General features: G+C 38.8%; 1 protein-coding gene across 1 annotated transcript in view; it reads left to right on the forward strand.

Moving 5' to 3' along the window:
* Positions 1-19,761, forward strand: part of UPF2 (UPF2, regulator of nonsense mediated mRNA decay) — a 100,538-nt gene that overhangs the window by 29,054 nt on the left and 51,723 nt on the right. Inside the window, exons 8-9 of the mRNA XM_012803360.2 lie at positions 3,464-3,549; positions 15,955-16,063. Of these exons, the coding sequence (XP_012658814.2) occupies positions 3,464-3,549; positions 15,955-16,063 (195 nt within the window). The remainder of the gene's footprint in view (positions 1-3,463; positions 3,550-15,954; positions 16,064-19,761) is intronic.

Here is a 19,761-nt window from a genome sequence, read left to right on the forward strand (position 1 = left end):
GCCTCCCAAGTAGCTGGGACCACAGGCGCCCGCCACAACGCCCGGCCATTTTTTGGTTGCAGCCGTCATCGTTTTTTGGCGGGTCCGGGCTGGGGATTCGAACCCGCCACCCTAGGTGTACGTGGCTGGTGCCTTAGCCGGTTGAGCTATAGGCGCCGAGCCACGGATTGGCTTCTTGAGTGATTGAGTCAATGTGCAGTTGTCAAAAACTTAGCAATTACAACATTTATTTCTGCTTTCTTTTTTATAGATATAAGAGAAACCACTCTTAAACAATGGATTATTATTATTACTTTTTTTTTGGGAAACAGAGTCTTACTATGTTGCCCTTGATAGAGTGCTGTAACATCATAGTTCACAGCAACCTCACACTCTTAGGCTTACGTGATTCTCTTTCCTCAGCCTCCCCAGTAGCTGGGACTACAGGTGCCTGCCACAGTGCCCAGCTATTCTTTTTGTTGTTGTAACTGTCGTTGTTTAGCAGGCCCAGGTCAGGTTTAAACCTACCAGCCCTGGTGTAAGTGGCAAGTGCTATAACCACTGAGCTCTGGGCATCAAGCCCAGAGGCTTATTGCTAAGTTTTGGGTCCACTGGCCATAAACAGGGTGAAAGAGAGATCATTTGATACTCTTGGTTCACGCCTTCCCCATTTTAAGTCCTACCATAAGAGGAACTCCATCAATTATGTGTGATAGTTACATTATTCTATGACTCTCAGGTTATGCTGTTGGAATGCATCCTCCATTGTGCAGCTTGTTATTAAGAGCTATTGACAGTAATGACCACGTAATAAATTATGAATTAACTCTCTCAGAGCCAGATGTGAAATGGGAGTCATCAGCTTCCTTTTGGACCCCATTGGCTCTCTCATAAAAGGAATTTCTTCTACATGTATTAGCAAGGGTGCAAATGACTTAAGAGGAAAAATTGGGGGGAAATAGGTAGAAAATCTAAGAATTTTATGACTTTAGTAATTATGTGGCTACAAATAACCTTAAGTCAAATTTTTTTTTTTTTGAGACAGAGTCTCACTCTGTCACCCTCAGTAGAGTACCGTAGTGGTGTAGCTCACAGCAGCCTCCAGCTCTTGGGCTTAGGTGATTCTCTTGCCTCAGCCTCCTGAGTAGCTGGTACTATAGGCGCTCGCCACAACACCCGGCTATTTTTTTGTTGTTGTTGCAGTTTGGCTGGGGCTGGGTTCGAACCTGCCACTCTGGGCCTAAGGGGTCAGCGCCCTACTCTTGAGCCATAGGCGCTGCCCTTAAGTCAAATTTTTAATAAGAGTTCATAAAACCAAAAATGTTAGAAATGATCTGGATCTAGCCTTTCATCTTACAGCTAAGACTTTCCTAAAGTTATATAGACAGAATCAGAATGTAAACTGAATATGGTGCTGTATGTGTATATAAATTCATTTATAGTTATTATTATTATTTTTGAGACAGAGTCTTACCATGTCACCCTAGGTAGAGTGCTGTGAGCTGTGATGCCATGGTGTCCAACCCACCAGCCTTGGTGTATGTGGCTGGTGCTGTAACCACTGTGCTACAGGCACCTACCTATTTATAGTTAATTTTTTTTAATATTTAACTTCAAACCCTGGAGCTTAAGCAATTCTCTTGCCTCAACCTCCCGAGTAGCTGGGATGACAGGCACGTGCCACAATGCCTGGCTGGTTTTTTTTAATTGTTTGGTTTTTTTTGAGACAGAGTCACTGTGTCACCCTTGGTAGAGTGCTGTGGTGTCACAGCTCACAGCAACTTCAAACTCTAGGGCTTAAGCCATTGTCTTGCCTTAGCCTCCCAACTAGCTGGGACGACAGGTGCCTGACACAATGCTCGGCTCTTTTTTAGTTGCAGTTGGCCCGGGCTGGGTTTGAACCTCCCACACTCAGTGTATTTGGCTGGTGCCATAACCACTGTGCTATGGGCGAGCCCCGACTATTTTCTGTTGCAGTTGTCATTGTTGTTTAGCTGGCCCAGCTTTGGTGTATGTGGCTGGTGCTGTAACCACTGTGCTATAGGTGCCTTCCCCTTTATAGTTAATTTTTTAAAATATTATTTTTTATTAACTCATAACTTTGTACATTGATGCATTTATGGAGTTCAGGGTACTGCTTCAATATACAATGTGAAATGTTTACATTGAACTACATTTATAGTTAATTTTTAAAGCATTTTTAGAGACAGAGTCTTGCTCTGTCTCCTAGGTTAGAGTACAGTGATTTGATCATGGCTCACTACAGCCTCAAATTGCTAGATGCAAACCATCATCATCTCTGCCTCACCCTCCCAAGTAGCTTGGATTATTGGTGTGGGCCCATGCTTGGCTCATTTTGTTTCTTTTAGCCCAGGCTGGTCTAGAACTCCTGGCCTCAGGAGACCCTCCAGCCTTACCTCCCAAAGTGTTGGGATTACTGGGATGAACCACCTCACCTGCCCATCTGTAGTTTTTAAAATGAGGGTTGGGGCTGGGTGCAGTGGCTCAATGCCTGTAATCCTAGCTCTTGGAGAGGCTGAGGCAGGTCAATAGTGAGCTCATGAGTTCAAGACCAGCCTGAGCAAAAGCAAAATACTGTCTCTATTGAAAATAGAAAATCTGGCTCAGCGCCTGTGGCTCAAGCAGCTAAGGCGCCAGCCATATATACCCAAGGTGGTGGGTTCGAATCCAGCCCGGCCTTCCAAACAACAGTAATGACTGCAACCAAAAAATAGCCGGGCGTTGTGGCGGGCGCCTGTGGTCCCAGCTATTTGGGAGGCTGAGGCAGGAGAATCGCTTGACCCCAGGAGTTGGAGGTTGCTGTGAGCTGTGATGCCACAGCACTTTACCCAGGGGGACAGCTGGAGGCTCCTGTCTCAAAAAAAAAAAAAAAAAAGAAAATAGAAAATCTAAGGCAAGAGGATTGCTTAAGCCCAAGAGTTGCAGGTTGCTGTAAGCTATGATGCCACAGCACTCTACCAAGAGTGACAGCTTGAGACCTTGTCTCAAAAAAAAATAAAAAAGTGAAAAAAATGAGGGTTGGGTGACTTTTTTTTAATGCCTTTATTAGTATTAGTAATTTTTTTGGTTCTTGAATTGTTCTTGCTACTTTCTAGTTCTATCAGAAAACTTTCCTGATATTAACATTGATTTACTTGTCTTTAATGAAAGCTAAAGGCATTGATTGTATTTTTCATATGGTTATTTGCCAAACATCTCATGGTAGGTTTTTTTTTTAACTTAGTTCTGTTCCCAGCACTAGGTTACATTCAAAATGTAAGAAGCAGAGATTTTTAGAAATGTAATTAGAGAGGACTTTAAGCTTAGTGATCTTTTAAATTTGGGAAATGCTTATAATTCTAATGTCTTAAAAACATTTTGAACTATTATTTAAGAACAAGTGAAAATATTATAGTGGGCGAGGTTTCTGCTTTTAGTAGCTAAATCAAAGTTTTTAAGGAAAAAGTCTGCTTTCTCCCAATAGGCTGCAATGGATTTTTGTATGAACATGAACACAAAGGCAAACAGGAAGAAGCTGGTACGGGCGCTCTTCATTGTTCCTAGACAAAGGTAGGTATTAAAAAAGAGAACTTGGAAGCGTTTTACTCTGTAGTGATGTCTACAGAAAGTAAGGTCAAATTTCTTATTTAATTATCTTTAAAAATACCCCTTGTGTTGATTTTATTCACTCATAGGTGTTGTTAGCTCTAATGGAAATACTTTTTCTGATATCTGCTATTTTAAGAGAAAATATTTAAGGATAACTTAAGAGCAATAATAATTGATAGAACCAGTTGGTTTAAATTTTCACCTCTGAGGTGGAAAAAAATAATAAATGGCATATAAGTGTTTTGGAGAGTTTTTATTTTGTGTAAAGATGAAACTAATTTAGTGTACCTAGTTCTCAAATTTGTTTTTAAATGGAAAATTTCAAATTATTTAGGTAATTATGATAGAGATAAGACCAGCCCACCTAGAGATTCATTGGGTAGAATTAGAAGTCATATTAGTGATAACATTGCTAGTAATTCAAGACACATAGTTGCATAATGCTTTGAGAGAATTCTCATGCTTTATATTATGCTAAATTAAGACTCCTGCTTCGCCTGAACATTTCAGGACCACTCATAGAATGTTGACCTTAGGATCATCTGGAGGAGATCCATTGTTTATTCTACAATGAATAAAGAATTTTGTTACCTGTTATGGGGATTATGTACAAAATAGCTAAGGTAGATACTTTCCTCAAAAGATAAACATTCTGAGGGATTTCACTGAAGTCTCTTCAGCAGAATTTTAATTTGGTGCATTCATTGGTGGAAGCCCATAATCTCTTAATGGTAAGAATTCTTGGTGAAACTGAATCACTACTTGTCTTTTTTTTCCTTTCATGATGATTTTTTTTTATTAAGTCATATACACATAGATCATGAAGTCATGCTGATTTTTTAATTTCCCATCAGCACCATTAATATGAGCACTTAGTTTTTTATTTTAGTGGGGCAAGGGAGAGCGAGTGTGTTAATATATGTAATCAAAAAAGTCATGTTGAGAAGTACAATCTAAGGAGCCGTAAATGAGGAGGTGCACCATTATTTTATGTACACCCACCTAAGGAAAAATACTGAGATGTATTCCAATTTTGTGTATATGAAAATGGAGGGAATACCTTGAATTGAAGAGACCTCAATTTTTTTCCCTCAGTATCTTAGACTAATTCTTTTTTTTCAAGTGAGTCTTTACCCTACTAATGGGAAGTATGTTTTCAAATTTTTCTTTTTAACTGTTTATTTGAATGAAGTAACATGTAGCAATAATTGTCTAGACTTAATTTTTATTCCAACATTTATAGTATAGAATAAACTAAAGTTAGCAAAAATTAAAAGCTTGCTACCTGGTTGATCTTGCCAGTAGTAAAAAGGTAAACATATAAATAAATAAATAAATTAATTAATTAATGTTGTTTAACAAAATAAACCGTGCAGTGATGTTTAAGTAGTTTACTTATAAAAGGGCATCTTCTCTTTTTGTATGCCTTTTCCTCTTTTACCTTCAAAAAAAAAATGGTCCTAAAAAATTGTGTACTATTATTTGGTTTTCTGTCAGTCATATCCTTTATCCCTGAATTTATCTGTTTGCTCAGGAAATAGAAAACTGCATGTAAATTAGTAGTAGTTAGAATCTGCTAGAAGCGTCAGTTTGTAGTAGTAGGAAATAACAAATTATGGTTTGAGAAGAGAGAAAAAATATTTTAGGCTCAGCGCCTGTGGCTCAAGGAGCGAAGGCACCAGCCACATACACCTGAGCTGGTGGGTTGGAATCTAGCCTGGGCTGCCAAAAAACAATGACAGCTGCAACAGCAACAAAAAAATGGCCAGGTGTTGTGGCGGGCGCCTACGGTCCTAGCTGCTTGGGAGGCAGAGGCAGGAGAATCGCTTGAGCCGAGGAGTTGGAGGTTGCTGTGAGCTGTGATGCCACAGCACTCTACCCAGGGTGACAGCTTGAGACTCTGTCTCAAAAAAAAAAAAAAAAAAGAAAGAAAGAAAAAATATTTTAAAAAGATAAAGATTACTTAAAATGCACAGTGAATGAGCTATGAGAAATAGACCCCACAATCTTACATACCTGAATTGTATCAGTTTGTTACAATCAGCTTGATGATCAGGAAAGATTAAATTATATTCTAAAATTTATTCATTTATCAATAATTCATTAGTGGTCATCTGCATACTGTGCTCAGTGCTAGAGATACAATGATGAAAAAGATTGACTTGGTTCATTGTATTCACTTAGTTTATGAATTGCAGGGGAAGACAGATGAATAATTCTAAGCGCAGTTGTGAAGAAGCACAGCATGCTTTGAAGCATAGTGCTACTGGAACTGATTGATTTAGTCTGGGGAGTCAGAGTAGGCTGCCTGGAACAAGGGTCATTTAATCTGAGTCCTGAGAAAGGAATTGGCTAGACAGCAATGGGTGAGGAAGGAGAATAGAGAAAGCATTTCTGACAGGGCAACAGTGTGCAGAGAGGCAGAGACAGGAAAGGTCATGGCATCCAACTGTGGCTAAACCGCTGCTTGGACGGCCTGACGTTGTCCCCTAGACTGTAAGCTACAAGGAGGAGGCCGTGTTTACTTCTTTATCCCCAGCATGGAAGTATGTAGCATAGCACACAATGCCCTTTCTGAGCCCGTTTTCAGTTTCTTTAGTCTTCATTCTAGCTACTCTCCTTCTTGCAGAGGATTTCTACTCTGCTCTCTCCACTCCCATTTCATGCCTTTGCCTCTACTTTCTGTTTCATCTGGGATGTCCTTTATTTTTCCACTGGAAATCTTGGACTCACCCTTTAAATCTTGGCACAAAAGCCGTCTTCTTTGAACAGCCTTACTTTCCTTATGTAGATACAGGTGCTCTTCTATAGCGGTTTCCACATGTGTTCATGGGAGGAGTTAGGCATGTTCCCATTGCTGGTTTGCTGCTGTATCTGAGCTTCCAGCCCTTTAGGAGAGACGACTAGATCTTTTCATTTTGTACATCTCTAACATCAAGCATAGTGTTCAGTACATAGTACATATTTTAAAATATTGGATGCATTAATGTTGGTCATGAGCAGTTTAAAATAATAAATAATAAGTTGTCATGGCTCAAACCCAAGTATGAAATACTGTATAGTGAAAAGTCTCCTTCCTATTCTTCTCTATCTACCCAGTTCACTTTCCTTTCGATAGGAAACCACTGTCAAGAATCTTATAGCAAGGATGACACACAAATTTGTGAAGAGTTCCATATTTTTTTGACTTGGCACCTGTAGCACAGGTTATGGCGCCAGCCATGTACTGAGGCTGGTGGGTTCGAGCCTGGCCCGGGCCAGCCAACCAACAATGACAACTGCAACAACAAAGAAATATAGCTGGGCATTGTGGCGGGCGCCTGTAGTCCTACCTACTTGGGAGCCTGCGGCAGGAGAATTGCTTAAGCCAGTGGTTCTCAACCTTCCTAATGGCTCTTAAGCCAGTGGTTCTCACCCTTCCTTAATACAGTTCCTCATGTTGTGCTGACCCCCAGCCATAAAATTATTTTTGTTGCTACTTCATAACTATAATTTTGCTACTGTTATGAATCATAATATAAATATCTGATATGCAGGATGGTCTTAGCAACCCCTGTGAAAGGGTCGTTCGACCCCCAAAGGGGTTGCAACCTACAGGTTGAGAACCGCTGGCTTAAGCCCAAGAGTTGGAGATAGCAATGAACTGTGATTCCATGGCACTGTACCATAAAGGGCAACATAATGAGACTGTCTCAAAAAAAAAGAATCTTACATATTCTCTTGAATTTACTTCTGTATCATATGTAAGAAAATATAATTATAGATTCCTATTTCCTATTTTTTATACAATGGACAATTTATTATACATACCTTTTCATTTAAATACACAAGATTTTCCTTGTTATTTCTTTTAGAACTGCAGGGTTTCTTTTAATGGATGTACTATATTTAGTAAATTTCACCGTATATTTAACTGTTTAAAACTTTCCGACCTCTGCCATTATAAATAGTGCCATATTTGCACTTCCCTTTCTTTCTAATCTTTATTACTTTAGCCAGTAGTTTAGTTGTTTTGTTTTTTTCCTACCCAAACTCCCCAGTTTTGGGGCTTTTTTTTTTTTTTTTTTCTCCTTAAGAGAGATGAGGTCTTGCTTTGTTACCCAGGCTGGAGTACAGTAGCATGATCATAGCTCACTGTAACTTCAAGCTCCTGGGCTCAGGTGATCCTTTTCCCTGAACCTCACCAGTAGCTGGGACTCCAGGTGTCTACCATGACACTGGCTAATTTTTCTGTTTTAGTAGAAACACGGTCTCATTCTTGCTCAGGCTGGTCTTGAACCCCCGAGCTCAAGAACTCAAGAAACCCTTCTGCCTCAGCCTCCCACAATGCTAGGATTACAAGGGTCAGCCACCATGCCTGGTTTATTTGTACTTTTTGACTGTTACAAATAATGTTCCTGTTTCTTTATTTAGACATCTATTTTCAGTTCTCTTAGATACATAACAAGGAGTGGAATTGATGAGTTATGTGATAACTCTCTAACATTTTGAGTTTTCCCTAGTGGCTGCACCATTTTACATCTTACCAGCAATGTGTTGAGGGGTAAAGTTTTTCACATCCTGGCCACACTTGTTATTATCTATGTTTTGATTATAGCTGTCCTCATGGGTGTGAAAGTAGAACCTCATTGTGGTTTTGTTTGCACAGTTGACACTCTGGATCTGGAGATTCTGCATCCCTGAATTCAGCCAATTGTGGATTGAAAATTTTGGGAAAAAAACCAAAAACAATGAAAACAACAATACAACAATAAAAAATAATACAAATTTAAAAATGTAGTAAAACAACTATTTACATAACATTTCCACTGTATTAGGTATTATAAGTAATTTAGAGGTGATTTAAAGCATATAGGATGGTATGCATAGGTTAGATGCCGTTACTGTATCACTTATATCAGGGACTTGAGCATCCTTAGATTTTGGTATTTATGTGGGATCTTGGAGTCAATCTCTCGAGGATATTGAGGGGTAAATATTAGTTATTTTTCTAATGACTAATGATATAGTTAAACATCTTTTCGTGTGCTTCTTGGCCATTTGTATATCATCTTTGGAGAAATGTTCACGTCCTTTGCTTTTTAAAACTATATTTGTCTTTTTATTGAGTTGTAAGTTTTTTGGTATATTCTGGGTGCACATACCTTATAAGATACAATTTGTAGGTTCAACACCCGTAGCAAGAGGTTATGGTGCCAGCCACATACACTGAGGCTGGCAGGTTCGAACCCAGCCCGGGCCAGCTAAGCAGCAATGACAACTGCAACAGAAAAATAGCGGGCGTTGTGGCAGGTGCCTGTAGTCCCAGCTACTTGGGAGGCTGAGGCAAGACGACAGTCGCTTAAGCCCAGGAGTTTGAGGTTGTTGTGCGCTATGATGGCACAGCACTCTACTGAGGACGACATAGCGAGATGCTGTCTCAAAAAAAACAAAAAACAAAAAAAGATATAATTTGCAAATATTTTCTTTCATTTTCTGAGATCGTTTCACTTTCTTGGTGGTATGCAGCAAAAACAGTTTTGTTTTTTTTTTTAAATTTGATGGAGTCTGTCTTTATAGTTATTAAAGGTCTGATCTGGAGTGTGTTTTAACTTTCAGTTGGGTTCTTCCTTCATTAAATAGAAAGGAAACTCAAAAGGCTGTCATTTCTCTTAGCCTATTAATTTGAAGAAATCCACAGGAATGAAATGTAAAAATCCCCTTAATTCAGTGTTTGCATGTCATTTCACAAGTAATATATAACGTGTCTATAAACACACATAACTGAAATTTCACAGTGTTTATATCTTAAGTACACATAACATTTCCATCATCCAGATCCAAGATGTAGGACATTCCTAGCACCCCCAGAAAGCAGCTTAGCCAAGCCAGATTTTGAGTTTAATATCAGAGTTAGGGAAAATGTGTAAGAATCTCTTCTTTCCTTATTGTAAATGTAGAAGCACCTGGTGTTGTTTATGGTGACTTTGAAGCCATAAGGTAGCTAAGTGTTGGCAGGTGAGTGTCCAGGATCTTCTTAGATTTAAACGTAAGCAGAGTGCTATTCAGAGGTGAAGTGCTACACTTGATGTTTGAAAACTTTTGTGGTCAAGCTTTTAGGAAAGTTTGTTGGAGTCTTGTGAGAAAGTTTCTCCCTGGATGTCTTCCCTCCTTAAATTTGGAACTACTGAAAGAGTGAGTATTTGAAACCTGTTAGGACGTGAAACCACTTGATGGCACTGTTGTGTTGGAACAGCAACATTGTGAAAACAGTCAACAGGGCATTTGGTTGGGGATTTCAAAGTAATCTGAAATCTTCTATTTATTATATTTCATCTTTTTGGAGTCATCTCCTTTAGTGTTTCCTATGAAGGGAATCCTTTGTATTCTTTAATTGAACTGTAACTGTGTTCTTTCACAGTCTTTTTCCCCCAAGTATTTTTGAGCACAGATAAAATTTGTAGCTTTCAAGTTGAATTCTTTAGATTTTTAAACAGAAAAAAAAAGGCAGACATTTCTTTTGGAAAGCCAATTGATTAGAAGATAAAAACCTGTAAGCATTTCCGCCCCCAGTAACAAAAGCCTGTGTGTTTGTGTGTGCATGTCTGCTTTCTTGCTATTTACTTGCTTCTAGTTAGTGATTGAATGTTTACTAACTTGATTATCATTAACTACCAGAATGATACTTAAATGTGTCATTCAGGAGATCTTGAAAATATAAACAGGGTTTTATTATTGTTTAAGAAAAACGGATTCTTTCTAAGATTTTTGTTAACCATTGGTCAAAATAATTTTCACACTCAGAACATTTTGGAATTCATTTTCAAAGGGAAGATCTAAGTTTATTGTCCAGTTGCTTTTCAGGAAACTCACAATAGATGACCTATCCATCTAGCTTAAATTTGGGCACAGAAATTGCTCTTTATATTGATTAAAATATTTCATTTTGTATTATAATAGCTTTCACATGAATGATGTGACATTTTGCACACTTCATTTCCCTTTGAGCTTGTATTCTTAGGAAGGTGAAAAGACAGAAAAACATTCTTAAGCAGGGCTGGCGCTGAACAAGTATATAATTTATTACTTTGTTTACAACATAAGGGATTTTACTTTGTGAAATAATGAATGGACAGTCACAGAACTTGAAGATTTAAAGAGGGCAGGGTACATTTTAGTATGAGCTGTTCATTTTATGGGTTAGAAGATCCTGAAAAAATGGAGCATCTAACTTTATTTCCACTTTGCCAGTTCCAAAAGAAACAAAAACTAGATTTACTAACTACCTAGAAAAGCTTACAGGAGTTAAGTTCTTCTCAGGGAATCCTTAAACCTTTTTTTTTTTTTTTTTTTTTGCATTTTTTGGCTGGGGCTGGGTTTGAACCTGCCACCTCTGGCATATGGGACCAGCACCTGCACCTACTCCTTTGAGCCACAGGCACCGCCCCCTTAAACCATTTTTAAAAATCTCTGTTGAAGCTGAAAGCACTTTCCTGTGTTGTTAGTTCACTAATGCATACCTAAACAGATAACACAAAACTGTTTTATTTTAAAATGGGTAGCTATATCTGCATATTTTTGAGAGCTCAGAAATAGTCTTGGCCAAGAATGGTGGTTCATGCCTCTAATTCCAGCACTTTGCGAGCCTAAGGCGAGTGTATCCCTTGAGCCCAGGAGTTTGAAGTTATAGTGAGGTATGACTGGGCCACTGTACTCCAGCCTAGGTGACAGAGCGAGACCATGTGTGAGAAAATAAAAGGTTTGAAGTAGATTGAGATAATTGGAAGAAGAAGAAAAAAATGAAGCAAGTTATAAGTGACAGGCCAATAAATAGAAGACATAACATAGTTTAAGAATTTTTTCATGGTAAGTATTATGATCTCAAACATTGTTAAAGAATACATTAAAAGAGGCAACCAAGGTAAACTTAGATTAGAAATTTTAGAGCTGATTCTTAAAAAATCCAAATACAGAATCTAGAAAAAAGAAATAAAGAACACTAAAAAGTTTAAGAAATGAACAGATATTATGCTAGAAATATGAAAAAAAAGCCACTTGAATTTTAGCATAATAATTTGTTGAAAAACATATTTTTTAAAAACTGATTTAGGACAAAATAAAATATCCACATACAGCAGTGATCAGGGAAGAAAATGTGAAAACTTATTAGATGAAGTATTAATAGACTAACACTAGATAGCTTTACTGAGTTCTTTTGATTTTCCATGGAATAAGTAATTTCTCTGCTATATCACTTGGTGCAGAGCATTAAAAACTTGCTACTTCTGGCTTGGCACTTGTTAGGGCGCTGGAGACCTGCAATGGGGGGCTGGTGGGTTCAAACTCGGCCTGAGCCTGCTAAACAAACAAACAAACAAACAAACAAAATAGCTGGGCATTGTGGTGGGTGCCTGTAGTCCCAGCTACAAGGGAGACTGAGGCAAGAGAATCACTGGAACCCAAGAGTTTGAGGTTGCTGTGAGCTGTGGCATCATGGCACTCTACCAAGGGTGACATAATGAGACTCTGTTTCAAAAAAATAAATAAAAACTTGATATTTCATATTTCATTAAAAAAAGATAAAATCTAACAAAAAGGAATTAGAAAGTTAAAAGTATTAAATAATCTTTTGAATGTCTGTGTAAAAACTGTAGGTAAAATACTCACAAATCATATTTAATACATAGCATATTAAAGAATAAGAATCCAGTATGATCAAAGAGGATTACTCTTAGGAATGGAAGAATAGTTGAACATAGGAAATCTAATATGTATAACATCAATTGGAAAATAAGAAACTATGATATCCTGTTAGTTGCTTAAAAGATATTTGATAAATAAGTTTTTTCGTGAAATTTAATATTTTTGTAAAGATAGGATGATACTTCCTTAATATAGGGAAAACTATCTTAGACTAAATGCTAACAGTATGCTTCAGAGTGAGATCCCAAAGCCATCTATCTATCTGTCTGTCTGTCTGTCTGTCTATCTAGATTCTAGAGTACCTACTGGTTCTAAGCATTGTTTTGAGTGCTTGGTAAACTGTCCCATGGAATGTAACATTCTAGTCTCTGGGAGGCGTAACAAATAAAATGAACGTAACAAATAAGTAAATTATTTATTATGTTAGAAAGTGGTAAATTATATTTTAAAAAGCAATTGGGGCAAGGTAGCTCATACCTATAATCCCAGCACTTTGGTAGGCTGAGGTGGGAGGATTGCTTAAGGCAAGTAGTTCAAAATCAGCCTGGGCAACATGGTAAGACCCTGTCTCTGCAGACAGAAATATAAAAATTAGCCAGGTATGGTGGCACTAGCCGGTAGTCCCAGCTACTCGGGAGACTTGCTTGAGCCCAGGAGTTTGAGGTTGCAGTGAGCTGTGATGATGCCACTGCCTGGGTAGCAGCAAGACTCTGTCTCAAAAAAAAAAAAAAAATAAAAAGGTTGTACAGGGTAAGGGGATTGGGAGGAAGGTGGGGTGAGTTTGTGGTTTCAGTGGCATATTTGGAATGGCACTTAGGGAAAGGCCAAGGGTACCACCAGTGCAAGGCTTTGCTGAGGAGCCACTGTGCCTGGAACAGGTGGAGCAGAGGTACTGTTTGCTGCCAGAGAGTTCACTCCTGGGCCTCCTAACTCCCAGCCCATTGTTCTCTGTTAGTCTGTGACCTTCCCTCTTGTATCTGTATTGTGACAATTGGGAGCAGTAGAAGCTAAGTGTGGGTTAAAAGTCCTATAGTTGAATTTGGCAACTGATTGTGAACTGAAAAAGAATATTTTATTGTTGCTAAAATGGGTATGGGAAACAAATGAAGAACCTAATATTCTATGATAACTAATACTTAGAAGTTTCATGTTAAAGTAAATCTATTTATGATGTAGGAAAATTAAATGTTCACTTTTTCCAGGCTTTTAAAAAATATTTTTCAGGGAGTAATGTGACCTACATTATATGCATTGTCCATGACAGAAGCTTAATCTTCAATTGAGGAAACTTTTTGAATATTTAAATGTTTAATATTTAACATTAAATGTTTTGTTTGTTTGTTTGTTTGTTTTGAGACAGAGCCTCAAGCTGTTGCCCTGGGTAGAGTGCTGTGGCATCACAGCTCACAGCAACCTCCAACTCCTGGGCTTAAGTGATTCTCTTGCCTCAGCCTCCCAAGTAGCTAGGACTACAGACGCCCGCCACAACGCCTGGCTATTTTTTTTTTTTTGGTTGTAGTTGTCGTTTGGTAGGCCTGGGCTGGGTTCAAACGGGCCAGCTCTGGTGTATGTGGCTGGCGCCTTAGCTGCTTGATCTACAGGCACCGAGTCAACATTAAATGTTTTAATTTGAAATATTTTTGAATTTTTATGTAATGGATTGTAGTTTTTGCTGTTTCTTTAAAGAATGGTATGGTTTCATTTAAAAAGAATTATTGAGATTTTATTGCAAAGCTTCTTCTCTTCTGTTGTCTCATTTCTGAAATGGTGATTACAGTGTCCGCATCATGGGGTGGTGATTAGGTTGATAAGTTGAATAACATGTATAGATGCCTGCCTGTGCCTAGCTAGCACATTAGTTAAGAACTAAATAAGGATCAGTGCCTGTAGCTTAGCCGCTAGGGCGCCAGCCACACACACCAGAGCTGGTGAGTTTGAACCCCGCCTGGGTCTGCCAAACAACAGTGACAGCTACAACCAAAAAAAAAAAAAAAAAATATAGCCAGGCATTGTGATGGGCACTAGTAGTCCCAGGTACTTGGGAGGCTGAGACAAGAGAATTGCTTAAGCCCAAGAGTTAGAGGTTGCTGTGAGCTGGGACGCCACAGCCCTCTACTGGGCAACATAGTGAGACTCTGTTTCAAAAAAAAGAAAAAGAACAAAATACAGGATATATATCTTTATAATTATAATAGTCCAAGTTTTTGAGGCTTTTAGGCGTGGATTTAATCAATTCCTTCTCCTTAACTGCTCCTTTCTAATTTATCTCCATTCTTCTTCCTTCACTGTGTCTGTTCTTCTGTGTAAGGGTTAATCTGTCTGTGTTGGGGGCTTCCCAGATCTAATTCTAAGCCTTTCATGGAATGCAGTCTCTCCTGTGATGATCAAACTATCTTCATGTATTATTCCTGTGTACAGTGATCTATTTGTTGATGATTCAGGCTTATGATTCTTTCTTTTCTAGATGGCTTCCAGCTGTCACAGTTCTTGAGCTCATTCGTCCTCTTCTTTTAGTTTGGGTTTAGGTTCCTTCCTCACTGGCAGCTCTCATTACTTGCTGCTGTCACTGCAGCACTTTTATTAGTTCTTCTCTGCTTCCCGTCATCGGCATCTGATCTGCTGAGCGTCGAATCATGGAGTAATCAAGTTGTATAAAATAATGTCTAGGGCAGAAGTGGAAAATAAGTTTTAGCTTGTGTGGATTCCAATTAGCAGTAGCTGCATAAGGCAGCATTTTTGGATGGAGCTTTGTCCATGTGTGATGAAAAAGACTGGGCTGACTGTGGAAGGGGTGGCCACGCGAGTGCCACATACTTGCCATTTACTGTCTAAAGTATGATCCTGAAGGTGGATCCAAGTGGGTTCTGAAATGAATAAAAAATGTAAGTTGGCTCGGCCCCTATAGCTCAACTGGCTAAGGCGCCAGCCACGTACACCTAAGGTGGCGGGTTCGAATCCGCAGCCCGGACCCGCCAAACAACAATGATGGCTGCAACCAAAAATTAGCCGGGAGTTGTGGCGGGCGCCTGTGGTCCCAGCTACTTGGGAGGCAGAGGCAGGAGACTCGCTTGAGCCCAGGAGTTGGAGGTTGCTGTGAGCTGTAATGCCACGGCACTCTACCCAGGGGGACAGCTTGAGGCTCTGTCTCAAAAAAAAAAAAAAAAAAAAAAATGTAAGTTAGTGCGTGGATTTGTGATACTGTTTTGACTTCTTGGATGTTTTTGGTTATTGATTACCTTCTTATTTTAGATGTTGGGGTTTCTAAATAGATTACCCCTGGATAAATGAAAGAAATTATTTGAAAGGATTCTGTTTTACATTGTATAAATTGCCTTTAGTTTTCTAAATATGCAGTTACTTAGTAATTACATGATTAAAAATTTAAACCATGTCAGAACCTTTTATTTGCTTGGTGTTTCACATTTTATCAAAATTACATACTTAGTAAAATTAGAGATGTGTGATAAATTCACTGAATGGAAAACGCCAGATTATTAATAAACTTTTGTAAGGCTGATTGAATTTTCAGACATTTCATTTCGATGTCAATAAATAGGCATGTCTGTATGATTGTTACTTTTAAAATCATTTAATGTGTGAATACGTCTGAGAAAGTTTAAATTTTAAATTGAATTATTTCTGATATGTCTTTCCTTTTACACATATCACATATAACTTTTGCAGGTTGGATTTGCTACCATTTTATGCAAGATTGGTTGCTACATTGCATCCCTGCATGTCTGATGTAGCAGAGGATCTTTGTTCCATGCTGAGGGGGGATTTCAGATTTCATGTATGTATTTAAGCATTTATTTTGTAATATATATATATTTTTAAAAATTGAGTAAGGATTCTTTAGATTAAGAACGTGATTGTTGATGAGCATATTATTGAAATTTGATAGTGATACAACAGTTCTGAATTTACGGAATTCTAAATTTAAAAAATGTGAATTTATTCAACAAAGCTTGAAATGGCTGAGATTTTAACTGGGAAGTGAGCCATTGCTGCTACGTTATTCCCTCATTGTAGGTATTACACTTTTTGCTTTTGTAAAGTAAAAACCATTCTCCAAGGTGAAGACAGCCAGAGGCCTTGTTGTGTTTGCAGCAGGATCAGCTATGACGAGTCAGGGTGCCGTGTAGGGTGCCTCTGTCATGTTGGGGGTCCAAATGTATGGACCACAAAAGGTTCTGTAAATTCTCTGATACTAGTAAATGTTGTTGTGGCCCATGTTTTATTGATTCTTGTCTTAAGAGTCTTTACCTTGGATAGTGGTGAGTTTTTTAAAGACCACCCTGGGAAATACCAGGGGCCTATTACCAGACAGCTTCCATAGGAGTCTGAACAGACCACTGTTGGTAGTTCTCCTCAACCCAAGTAGCCAGGTCATCTCATGGAGGTGACAGAGTTTCAGATATGGGCTAGGTGAGAGTGGGGTAGGGAATGGTACTGCTAGGAGGGGACTGACAGCGGGCGTTGGTAGATGATAAAAAAACATGAAATTCAAGTTTTTAGGTTAACTAGTGGGATATTGTGTTTACAAAATTTAGCTTGATGGTAAGTTGCTCTGGATACAAGTAAAATCAGGAATTGTTTGCTGTGTTCATTACCTGCTTTCTTATATTCATCGCACACAAATCAGGAGCATTGCAGGAAACTCAGAAAAAAAGAGTCACAATTTCTGAGGTCAGGAACCTAATGATGTAGTTGGGGAGACAAGGTATAAACACAAAAAGCAAGAGGGAAATAAAATTTCAATCAAATATAATATAAGAGATTGCATGCTTAATTGTCAAGTGAATTATTGGAGAGTGAATGCTTTGGTTCTGAGGAAGGAGAAAGTCTTAGGGGTGAATGATCTGTACTAGCTTCTTGGAGTGTTAATTTGGTATTATGAGATTTGTGATTAAGATTTTTCTGGGCCAGCTTTTGCTACAATGCTTTTTAGATTTTCATAGGTAATATTAATTAGAAAGGTTTTTATGTTGAGAGAAATTGGAAATACTGAACTCAATAAAGCTAAATGGTTTTGTTCTGTTTTGTTTTATTCTGAGAATTCTGAAAGCTTTAATATATTATAATGTGCTTGGGGGGGGGGGTCTCCTGGAGGGGCACAAGTATATAATCCTTTAAAGAACACACTTTGATAAATGTTGTTAGTTCAGGGACTGATGCATCAGAAGCCCTGATATTCTTGCTATATTTAACCCCATTGTACACACCACTGTTTTACCAGTGACAGTACGAGTGTATTATTTGAGTTACATGCCTGTACTCCTCAACCAAACTCCAAATTAAAACAGACGTTGCTGGAGGAAGCATAATTGGTGCTTTTCATGAAAAACCTAAAATTAAGACCATTTTCGATGTGTACTTCTCTCCCATTTGAAAATTGAGATGGGAGTTGGAGAATTGGCGTTTTTGTTATAACCGCTGCGGTGCTTCATTGTAAATGGGGGAAATGCACGGCATGAGAATTCCAGGAGCATGCTTTGGACCACTGCTCTCAGGGAAGAGAAGAGAGGACACTTGAAGGAATTGATTTTCTTTACTTCCCCCACGATCTGTCCTTCCCTGTGGCCACATCTGCACTTTGCCAATGATTTCCTGTTAGGCCATAAGTATGCTCAGTGCCTGGTGCTCACCCATCTTCAAATGAAAATAAAATAACAACAAAAAACTTCTCTCAACACCGCTACTCCCCTGCAGTTGTCGTCTTACCGTTTCTTCGTATTCAGGTGCTGTAGAGTCTGCTTGTCTGTACTTCCGCGTGCCTGCGCCCTTTGACTCCCTGTGATAGCTGCTCTCCCCCGGCAGAGACCGACAGTGTTTCCTCATTGCTTGGTTGTTGATGTCTCTTCAGATTCTAAACTGCTGGATGCTCCTGCTTCGTATGACACTGTCATTCTGGCTCCACCACATGCTGGCACTGTGACTTTGACCAAGTTTCTCAAGTGCTCTAAACCTCAGTCACCATGTCTATTAACTGGAGATAATAATTGTATCTTTTATTTATTTTTTATTTTATTTATTTATTTATCTTTGATACAGTCTCACTTTATTGCCCTCAGTAGAGTGTCTTGGTGTCATAGCTCACAGCAACCTCATATTCTTGGGCTCAAGTGATCTTCTTGTCTCAGTTTTTTATTTTTAGTAGAGACAGGATCTTGCTCTTGCTCAGGCTGATCTCAAACTTGTGAGCCCAAGCATTCGCCCACCTTGGCCTCCCAGGGTGCTAGGAATAAAGAGGTGAGCCACTACTCTTGGCCAGTTGTATCTTTTAAAATAGGACTGTTCTAAGCATTAAATGAGATAATGCATATACAGTTCTTCACACGGTATCTGCTCATAAATATTATTGTAATGATTATCTTGTCTGTGCCTCCACTTCTTCCTCATTCTTACTTAATGACGCTATTCTTAATCTCCTTCACCTTTTCTTTCTGGGTGAATTCATGTGTTAGAATTTTCTAAGCTTTCTTCCTTTACCATTTTTTTTTTTTTTGATGGAGTACATTTTACCTGGTCTTCAATTCACATGTATTCCCCCACCACATCCCAGTAAATCAAGGGTCTTGTAAAACCCTCCCTGATTTGGAGATCATTGGTCCACAAAATTTTAAAAAATTATAGCACGGAAAATTTACTTATAAAATGAATATATATATATCTCTTGCGAGAACCTGTCTCCTGATACTGAGAACGTTATTGTGTACTTCTAGCTAAATGTGCTCAGAAAACAGGCTTGTTATGTTCTTCTTAAAAATGTCTTAATTTTTATTTCCTCAAATCTACTTCTTTAATTTCTCTGTAAATTTACAGTACATTTTGCCTAATTGGGAAGAGAACTACCTCTAGTTCAGGAGGCAGAGATTCCATTAGTGCTGCCTTCTAAAGCACCTCAGGTGTAGCCTCTTCTCGTCATTCCTGCTGCCGCTGTGTTGTTTCCCCAGCTGCAGTTATGACAGTAGCTTTTGAACGAGGTTTTCCTACCTCTGTCTTCTTCTTAGCTCTAGTATATTGCCATATTCCGATCATATTTGCCCCCTACTTAGAAGAACCTCAGCTATGATGTAAAGCTGGTTAGCAAAACTGTATGCATTCTCACTCTCAAAAGAAGTTCTAGTTAAGGGCGGCGCCCGTGGCTCAGTGAGTAGGGCACCGGCCCCATATGCCACGGGTGGCGGATTCAAACCCAGCCCCAGCCAAACTGCAACAACAACAACAACAACAACTTAGCTGGGTGTTGTGGCAGGCACCTGTAGTCCCAGCTACTCAGGAGGCTGAGGCAAAAGAATCACCTAAGCCCAAGAGCTGGAGGTTGCTGTGAGCTGTGACGCTACAGCACTCAACCTAGGGCAACAGAGTGAGACTCTATCTCTTAAAAAAAAAGAAGTTCTAGTTGAAACAAAGTTTTATCTATTTGACAAGACAGATTAGTAAAGGTAATAGAAATGAATTGGGAGTGGTGGTTTGGCAGTATTTCAA

This window comes from Otolemur garnettii, unplaced genomic scaffold (assembly GCF_000181295.1).
Source record: "Otolemur garnettii isolate 467f Iridium unplaced genomic scaffold, OtoGar3 scaffold00019, whole genome shotgun sequence".
In the NCBI taxonomy this organism is placed as follows: domain Eukaryota; kingdom Metazoa; phylum Chordata; class Mammalia; order Primates; family Galagidae; genus Otolemur; species Otolemur garnettii.